The sequence below is a fragment of the Sinocyclocheilus grahami genome, unplaced genomic scaffold (assembly GCF_001515645.1).
Source record: "Sinocyclocheilus grahami isolate Dianchi unplaced genomic scaffold, SAMN03320097.WGS_v1.1 scaffold799.1, whole genome shotgun sequence".
NCBI classification, from domain to species: Eukaryota; Metazoa; Chordata; class Actinopteri; order Cypriniformes; family Cyprinidae; genus Sinocyclocheilus; species Sinocyclocheilus grahami.
The window spans coordinates 387417-397839 of record NW_015505978.1 but is presented as its reverse complement, the minus strand read 5'-3'; the positions used below and the strand labels follow the sequence as shown (position 1 = coordinate 397839).

At 33.8% G+C, this 10423-nt stretch overlaps 1 protein-coding gene across 1 annotated transcript in view; it reads left to right on the top strand.

Annotated features, from left to right (window-relative positions):
* Positions 1-2356: 2356 nt before the first annotated feature.
* The window catches only part of LOC107561924 (PIN2/TERF1-interacting telomerase inhibitor 1-like), a 29783-nt gene continuing 21716 nt past the window's right edge, over positions 2357-10423 (top strand). The window contains exons 1-4 of the mRNA XM_016246461.1: positions 2357-2362; positions 3078-3170; positions 3267-3348; positions 3690-3773. Of these exons, the coding sequence (XP_016101947.1) occupies positions 2357-2362; positions 3078-3170; positions 3267-3348; positions 3690-3773 (265 nt within the window). The remainder of the gene's footprint in view (positions 2363-3077; positions 3171-3266; positions 3349-3689; positions 3774-10423) is intronic.

Sequence of the window (10423 nt, the reverse complement as noted above, 5' to 3'; positions counted from 1 at the left end):
ATTCAAAGTTATTTTGAAGATCTTTCAGAGTTGCAGAACACAGGATTTAAAAAAAAAAAGTAATGTCCATCGCGATGGACATCAGGTCTTGTAAGATATCAGCAGCACCTCGTGAATTAGTTGTATAACAGGTTGAGAAATTCGTGGAAGCATTTCAAAGCTAAATACAGAGCTACAAATTCTAATGTTAATGTTTTATGAACATTGATGTTAATTAATGAAATGAATATTAGTATGATTTCATTTATGTCATCAAAGTGACCATAGCATGTCAATCAAGTTTTCATTGGTTTTAGTGAGAAACAGCCATAGTGGATGTGAGATCAGTGAATACACAGCAACACACACTCTCACACCCCCTCCACACACACTGATGCATTGATGCTATAATGCACACAATCATATATTCATCAAAACAATCAGCAAGTACACATACTGTAAACCCATTCACGTACAGAAAAAGATATTTATACATATACTCAGATTCACCCACTTCAACCAACAAAAAGTATCAAACTGGTTTTTTTGAGACTTCGTATCATCTTACCCCCCCCCCACATATTTACTGCATTGTTCATTCTTATAGTATGTGTTCTTTTCAAAATCTTAAACACTAGTTCAACTATAGTGCACAAGCTCTACTTATTATGTATGGTTAAAATATGGGGATTTTTATTTTTCTTCAGTCCTGGTGTCCATTATAGTGGACATGAAAAAATCTAATAAATAATATTGGAGAAGAGCAAATATCAAATGGATGACATTTTTTTTGTTCAGTGAAAAAAGTCAGGTCTGAAGGGGTTAAAAAGGTCTTCACACTTGAAAAAAAAAGTTCTCTTAAGAACTGTTCACTGAAAGCTTCTTTGGGGAAGCAAAAAATAAAATAAAATAAAAGTTCAAATAAAGTGTTGCTAAACTGTGTAATATAAAGTTTAAAAACCTGATTTGAGTGATTTTGACAGAAATACACATTTATATGAACATCAAAATAAAATAAAAGAATGCTAGAATAAATAAAAATGAAAATAAATAAATAAATAATGCTAGAATAAGTAACAATGTGGCAAATGTAGCCTAAATTAAGCTGTAAAGCGGAAGGGGCTATGGTTTAGGAACAAATAAAATTGAAAAAAATATATATTTTATAAGTATACTGTATATAAGTATATATATATATATATATATATACTGTATATGTACACATTTTGAAAAGTGAAATGAGCTATTTTAGCAAACATGATAATAGAAAACAGACATTTGATGTGTTTAAAATATACTTTTCATGATAGTTTAATGGCATATTAGATCATATTTGATCTAATGCACTGTAATTATTTATATAAAACATCAAATTATTTTTGAAGTTTTAAATAAAACAAGGATTATTGGAGCATGTTTTACAGGAAAATATATTATTTCAGTCTATCTACTACAAAATTTAATTCAGTGTGTTACTTGCCATTCCTTTGTAATTAATTGTGAAATTTACAAGCAATTTTTGAGAATTGTTTCAAATAAAAAAAGTTCAGTGACGTTATCACAGAAAAAAACAAAAACGTGTGATCTGTGTCTCTAATGCTTTTTTTTTAAAGCCATGGGACATCAAAGTATATTGTATTTAGTGCCTTCAGTATTATCAGATAAATACCATCAAAACCATGAACAAAATGATATACAGTACATGCTTCAGCACATCCCTTTCTTGCCAGCTGAGTGATTACTAATGGCAATTCAATCTGTGACTTTTTCACCTCTGCGGTTGTGCAGCACAGCAAGGTCAATGACCAGTGAGATGGGAATTCAATAAGACATCAGCAGCAGTATACTGTATATCACCACAGACAGCAGATGAACTCTTCAACCTCTAGTTAAAGATCAGCCTTCACCTCAGTAATGACGTGCTTCCCATTGCAGTGAAATTATGCGTTAAGTAACTCTGATAGCATAATAACATGGATGTATGGAGTATGGATTACATGAAATAAATCATCCATCTGTAGTTTATTTATTCAGCTCATTGTCAGAAAAGAAGCCCAGAGTCTGCAGTCATTCTTGTGTAAGTTGACACTATTATTTTTTTATTTTTATTTTAACCCCTGAGCTTTTCCTCACACCTCACTGTGTTCCTGGTCAAAGAATTATCAGGTAATTATTGTAGGAAGTTTGGGTCTAAAACTTAAATACACCCAACAATTACGGCACATGACTTTATGATATTTATAGCTGATTATATTTTTTTCTCTGCAATTTAGACAAGTGTATTAAAAATACAGCTGTGTAAAGCACAAATAATTGGAGGCTTGCTTATATGAAACAGCAGTTGTATGCTTTTCATGCAACAAAAAGAAAAGTGTCAATGAAGGTATGAGTCAATACTATATGTCCAAGTGAAAAAGAAGTACACTTTAGCTTTTTCACTTTTAATGTGAATGTAATGTTTTCAGACACTTAATTGCATGTTATTTACAATTAAATGAAAATGTATTATAATTGATATCAAATGCAATTATGTGAACTTTAGAGTTCTTTTTTGTCACAATGAGGTAGGACTTAAGTACCTTTAAGTATCTTTGTATGTAATTTCATAATTACTTTTATTGAAATATGGTTAAAGTGCTGAATGTACTGACAAGCTTCTAAAATATGTTATTTCTTTTAAAGTTAAGTATTTAAATATATTTGTAATGATGAAGATACAATTTAGTACATGTATTATGCATGGCAAAAGATAAAAACATGACAATGATTTAAACATGATTACATTGACATTATTACGAAGAACACAAAAGAAGATATTTTGAAGATGTGGTCCCCATTGACTACCATAGTATTTTTTTTCCTTACTATGGAAGTCAGTGGCTACCATCAAATGTTTGGTTACCCTTGACATTTCAGAATGGAATGAGAATAAAATCAGTTGAAATCAGTTTTCCTCTTGTTTCACTTGAAAGGTAAAAATCAGTGAACTGTAATAAAAGAAATCTCCACTTCTTGCTTGTGTGGAAAGGTAATTGTTCTTCTAATAATGTCATAATTTGTGTGAGTTTGTGTTTTTCTTTGTTTTTTGTGTGTGGCAGGGTCTTGGCAAGAGTGAACAGGGGGCTACAGAACACATCAAGGTTAAAGTCAAGAACAACAGCCTGGGTCTGGGCACTACTGCAAGCAACGAGGTGAAGAATCATTCCTGTTTTCTTGGTTTTGAGTTGCTGCGTTCTGTTTTGTTATTTTTTTGGTCACATCAATCTTTTACAATTTTTTTTTATTAGGACAACTGGATTGCCCACCAGGATGATTTTAATCAACTCCTTGCTGACCTTAACAGCTGCCATGCACAGAACAACACTGATAGTAAGCTGCATTTTAAACCTGGTGTGCAAAGCACCGTTTGTGTAAAAAAAAAAAAAATCAATTTAATTCAATTTAAGAGCAGAACAATTGAACTTGTGTGTGGGATGTTTGTCATTGCAGCTTTGAAACATTTTATTTCTCCCTAATTTTCACTAGGTGGTGCTATTGTGATGTTAAAATAACATGAAACGTGCTGTGATCATTGTCATGTTGAGAACAATCTGGTTTTCATTTCTCTTAAGCAGTCTGTGTGTCAGTCTTGTTTAAAATCTTATGTGTGATACATTTTTTTTGTTAGCACATTCATTTTTTTTATTTCTTCTGTTTTTGTATACTTTCAGACCCCACACAGGAACAGGGTTTTAGTTTGGAAGAAAAGTCAAAGACATCCAAGAAGAGGGTCCACTACATGAAATTCACTAAGGGTGAGTCATTCAGTGTCACGGTTTCTTGCAAATTAGGCATTATGCTACAGGACTTTATTTTGAGAAAACTTTGCTGTGAAACAGTGGTTCTCAATCTTTTTGACTGCAAGACCCCTCATTGTCCACAACAATATTCATACAATAGGTCTCATGAATTTTTCTAGTTTTCATAGATGCAAACTCCTCACCTTTCGGTGAAAATTCACCTTTTTGAGATCAAAATAGGTCACCTACGAGATTCGTGTAGATCCGATGAGAAAATGTTTTTGGGGGGTTCCAGTAGTACCAACACAATTCTGTACCCGCTCGAAGTCACTCGCTTTCAAACTGTCCTGTGTGTTTTTGTGTGCGTGCTCTGGTTTTCGAATTACAAAGCCAAAAGTTTTTATTTACAACGTGTCTTGCAGTGTTGAGTTTTGTAGCCAATCACAGGCATCGCTGTTGAAAGCAGTGGCCAATCAGAGGTGTTTACTTTAGGTTAGTCAGAATCCACTCTGATCTTATTTTTGTTTTAGCAAGTTTGCGTAGTTCTACACGTTCACAGATCTATTATAACAAGACATAAAGAAAGCTTACACGATGTAAGTAAGATATTCATTGTATAGTTAGTTATTGATTATATCAGGAGTTTCCGCGTGAGTAAGCTCGGTCAGTTACGCTATAAGGGAAGCGCCCTTTTCTCGGTTTTAACTTCATTCACAGTTTGAAGAAAGTGTAAGAGGACCAAGTGTATACTGTTTCAGGAATGACCACCGCGAGTGTAAAAAAAAAATTACGCGAGTGAATCCGCAAAATTTATCTGCGATTGACGGTGATACCTGTAGCAATGACGGAACAAACTATCTGACAAGCCGATGTCAAAACAGCTGTGCTTTAAGTGATGCAGAGTAAATTCAGAGTAACAAAACTACAGCAACAACAAGTCTGTGTTGCCTTTAGCAGCTTTTACAGGTAAAGATAACTTAAAGCACTCTTTTTGATGTGTCCTTTTTTAGGCAGTGTTTGAAAAATATAGTTTTTAAATTAAATAATAAAAATTTTTTTTTTAATGCATTATTTAATTATTATACCATTAATAATTAACTTAATTTGTAGTTAACTAGGTAAGTATTTAAATAATTAACCCTACTAGTCTGTTGGAGTCTGGGCTTATTTATTTATTTCTAAATGACATTTGTGACTTCCTGCACTTGCTATACTTCATAGTCATTTTATAATAAATCCAAAAGCAAGATGTGAGAGAACCTAGGGAGCTGAAATGGCAACTGAGCTAATGAGTGATCCTCTGCTGCCATCTACGGGATATAATGGTAATTTCATGTCATTTTCATCTGAAGTCTTTGTTTTCCACCAGGAGACGTCTGGTCTTTGTCACCTTTTTCACCCATGATGAGTTTGCATCTCTTGTGATATTTTTTTGGACACAGATTTTTGAAATAAAAATATTATTTTAAAATGACATTTTTTAACATAAATATTTTTCTCAATTTGTACCCAATAAAATATTTCAGAGCTTAGAAGTCGTACTTTTAAATTTAGGCTTTCTAATATATTCAGACTTCTCAAGGCAGTGGGAATCCTGTTTTTTTCCAAAGAAAAAAGGCTGTTTTTAAGTGAATTGAAATAAGTATCTTGATTTTTGTTGTTTGGTCTTATTTTAATGCTTGTTTTGTCATCTTGAGGCTCCTTGGAAGTTAACCAAAGCCCACTAGTGGCCGGGTTGAGAACCACGGCTGTAGAATGAATAGTTTTCTCCTTACAATTTTATTTAAAATAAGCAAAAATAATAGTTATATAGTTCATAGTTAATAATAATATTATTTGTGGGCACATGTTAGGTGATTGACCTTTTCACAAAGAAATCACTTGAGTTTCTCTCTATGTAGTCAGGTTTGTCTATTTAAGTCTGGTGGTGAAAGGTTGTTGTTTTTTTTATAAATAACCTGCATGATGTGTTCATTTGAAAAACAGCAGCCAAAAAATTATTTTTCAATCCCCCCCCCCCCCCCCATCCATCACTTCCTGTATTCAGTAGCTGAACTTTGTATGCTTTGGCTTATGTAGTAAAAGCTCACGGGTCACCGCTGCAGTAGATCAGCATGATAAAATTGTGCTGTCAGCTTAACCAGAAGGCCGTGCCGTCCCTAGTACAGAGCGTCACTTCATGATTCTCCAAGTTTTCTGACTATCATGTAGACAAACATTTAACCTGAGTTTGATCTGGCTGTTGAACGATCTCCTTGAATGTTTTGTCATGTACTGTTGACCTCTGCTGAATGGTTCACATCCTTCCCAGCATGGAAAGCAGGGCGGCCTGATGTTTGTTGGTGGTCTTTATGAGTGGGAAATTTATTTGCCCTCAGGTTTTACATTCTTGATGCTTTGACATTTGGTAGGTATTTTTAGACATTGTCTCATTTTCCATGATGGATGTTTATAAAAAATGTCAGGAATGTTGCGAAAAACTCGTTGTCTTTTATCACCTGAGAGGACACCGTGGCATACCGCTCCTAAGCTTGATTTCCTGTTTCCTGTGAGGAGCACAGGCCAGCACACTCACTTCTCAAAATGGCCTCAATCAGCACCTGATGAGTCCCACAGATAACACCGCATCCAAAACAATGCAAATGTTGTTGTCGTCGTTGTCTCTGTTTTCAAAGTCTTTGTTTAACTACAAGAAGGAAGACCGTACTCTCAGTGGATGTCTCATGTCTCATGAGACGGACTGGACATCTCACACACAACCTCATCATCACGACCCCCTGTGGTAATTGGGCCACCTCACTAACCTCATGTCTGTGACCTCAGCTCAACTCTGATTGGTTATGTGGCTGCCCTTTGCCTCCATAAGTCACATTCTGTGCTATTTTCAAGCTCATTAGTAAAAGTTTTTTTTCTACTCTTGGTATGATTGATGTCACACATTCTGAAAACTTAACCATTTAGAGGTTAACAGTAAAAGGTATTCATACATTTTGCAATGCAATTCCTCTGAAATCCTCTTTGATTATGATTTATAGTAATGACAAATGAATTCTCGGAAGTAGACTCTGTTCTCTTAAGGTGTTAAGTCTGTAATTTGAGCAATATCCGTTTGTTCAAGGTTTATGTTGCTGTATCTGAAAGTTGAACTAAGATGTCTTTGACAAACATGACACTGGTTGTTACGACTGCTAACGGATTTCAGATTGTTGTCATAGCAGTTGGCTTGTTGTCACCATGTCAGGGTTTCGCCTATCTCCCCTGTGGAGGCTTTGTTGAGTGGATCACCTTTTGCTGATATTGGTTGCTCTGTAACCCATAGATGGCTGCACCCTTTGTACGTTTCCTGAGTACGCCTCACCAAAACCATTGCCAGGTTAAGGCCTTTAATTGATTTAACAGATAAACTAGTTATATCTAACGCTTAAAAGTGTGCCACTCATTTTAAAGTAAATGTAAATACTTCAGTTAGTCTGGAAACCATTAAACTCTCTTGTACACCAGTTTACCATCATCATAATATGCTTAGATGCTTGCTTGAAATATGTTATGAAATAAAGATTTAGGGGTCAGTGTTTAAAAGTTTTTAAAAGAAGCCTCTTGTGCTTACCAAGGCTGCATTAATTAATTCAAATTACAGTAGAACCAATAATATTGTCAAATACAATGTGAAATAATATTTTTTTATTTTTGAGTATAATTTCAAGTATAATGTATTCCTGTGATGCAAAGCTGTGTTTTCAGCATCATTACTCCAGTCTTCAGTGTCACATGATCCTTCAGAAATCATTCTAATATGCTGATTTGCTGCTTAAGAAACGCTTCTTATTATTCTGATTATCAGTGTTGTAAATGGTTGTGCTACTTAATATTTTTTGTAGAAACCGTGATACATTTTTTAGGATTCTTTGAATTGACAATTCAAAAGAACAGCATTTATTTGAAATGGAAATCTTTTGTAATATTATAAATGCATTTTGTCACTTGATCAAATTAATGCATCCTTGCTAAATAAGTATTAATTTATTTTCAAAATAAATACTGTCCCCGAACTTTTCAATGGTACTGTAAGAATGTCTGTACAAAAACTTTTTACTGTCTATGTAATCTTTTGACTATTAACAATCTTATATGTAGTCTGTAGAGGTCTATTGGTGTTGAATATCCTCTTGGTGCTGATTATCTTTTGTCAGGAAAATAAAGTGGAAAGTGTAGTGGTGGTGGAACTGCATATATTTCTTTCAGTCTTAAGATGTTTTGGACTGGTCCTTTAGAATGGAAGCAAATGAAACCCTGCTCTAGACAGGATGGAGGTGGCCGTGAGGTTGCTTGTTTCAAAGATTGATGGCTTTCAGAACAGGAGAAAGGCACCGCCGTCTCCAGCGCCCATCTCAGACATGAGCAGTGTAAACCAGTAACCCAGATTTAATTGGCTGCCCATTTATCAACTGATCCAGTACTTCTTGATGTGCGTTGAACTGCAAGCACTTCATCATCTGAGTGGCTGAGTGGGTCAAGCTGTTACACAGATGAACGGAACAATTTTGGACCCCCTTCATTAATAATTGACATGCTTTTTTTTGAGAATCAAACCAGTGCATATACTATTTTCATCATTACTATTTCCTGCTCAGCCAGTTAAAAGAACACCCCCTCATCTTTTTTTTGTCACCTTCACTTCTTGTTCCTGAAAATCCTTTTTCCTTGTTCATTTAATGGCAACTGAAAAGCTTAGAACTTATCCAGGTGTCTTTTGAGGCAGTCAATTAGTATTTCGCTTGTCAGATTAGCAAGTCGATCCGAAAAAGCCTCTGTGATTGCTAATCTGGTTTGGCCAGAGTTCTGTCACATTCGTTACCTTCTCAACGGTGACCTTGCTTCTAGGGCCCTGTGATTTTTTTCTTTCTTTCCCATATTCAGTTTTATTTTTTTTTCCAAATTCTGTTTTAATTTTCTGTTTTCCGTTTTTTTCCCCTCATTTTAATTGTTCTAGACTCTATTTTAGTGGTTAAATTAAATTGTATTAATCAAAAAGTATGTCTAATTAATTGAAATCATGAAACATACACAATTTAACAGCAATTTACAAAAGTTTAACCAATATTTAATTTTTCAGGCCCTATGAAATGTTTCATTTTTTCTCAAATTGAGTTTTAACCAAATTCTGTGTTTTCCATAAATTTTCTGGGTTCCATTTTAATGGCTTCATTAAATTGTAGTAATCAAAACAGTTATAATTAATTGATTTTATGAAAAAGCAATTTATTGTGGTGATTATAAAAAAAATTCAGAATTACTGTGTTGTGTATTCTGGTCAATTAAAAAATTATGTTTTAATAATATATTTTTTATTGTTTTTAGTAGTAATTAACAGCAATTTACAAAAGTTTAACCAATATTTAATTTTTCAGGCCCTATGAAATGTTTCATTTTTTCTCAAATTGAGTTTTAACCAAATTCTGTGTTTTCCATAAATTTTCTGGGTTCCATTTTAATGGCTTCATTAAATTGTAGTAATCAAAACAGTTATAATTAATTGATTTTATGAAAAAGCAATTTATTGTGGTGATTATAAAAAAAATTCAGAATTACTGTGTTGTGTATTCTGGTCAATTAAAAAATTATGTTTTAATAATATATTTTTTATTGTTTTTAGTAGTAATATGATTACATTAAGTAATATATTTCTGTCACAGTTTCTTCAAGTTAAACTGAACTTTTATTTTGACGGGTTGCTGTGATGACCTTTAAGTTCCTGTTTGTATGATATGATGATGTTTGTATGATATAAATTCCGTGACATTCCGCATTATACATAAATTCTGTTTGTATGACCTGATTCCATCCACATCCACTTTGCTTCCAGTAGGATTTCATTACCTTGTGTGCACTGGTAGACTATACTGCCACTAGGGTTGTGACGGTGACGGAATTTTCCCACCGGTTAATCGACGTGTGACAACACCGGTAGTACTGGTATCACCGTGGGGGTGGCGGCGGGGGCGTTCCCTCTTTTCCTAACTTTCCTTTGCTTTTAAATGGCTTGTAAAAGTGGCGTGCACATTTTATTTTCACTTTCAAATCGTAGCAATTCGGCTTAAAGCAATTGTTCGTTTTTAGTTCGTTTGAATCTTCCCTCTTTTCCTTTCTTTCCTTCTCTTTTAAATAGCTTAAATGCGCCGTCCGTATTTTACTTTCACTTTTACTTTCGAATTAGCGGCAGTTCGGCGTCAATTGCTCGAGTGCAACAACAAAATACAACGTCAAACTCACTTTAGCCTATATATAAAACATAGAACTTTTATTAACAAAACAAATAAAAATACACCATGCTATAGGGCAGGCTATAAAATAACAAATAACTTGCATAAAGTTTAAATAGGTGTACAAAACTGGAAATAGGCTAAGTAAACATGTATAATATATAACCAAATAAATAAGAAACGTAGAACGTTTATTAGCAAAACAAGTAAGAAAGCTTGGAGGCACGGCATACACGATGTCAAATAAAATAAATAAATTACACAAAGTTTAAATAAAGTAAAAATCAGCAAACAATGTGGAACCAATTAAATAAGAAACAAATGTTTAAAAAAACCTTCCAAAATCACCTTAGATAAACGGCAAAAGTCAACAGGATTTTCAAAATCCAAAATATTGCCAAACAG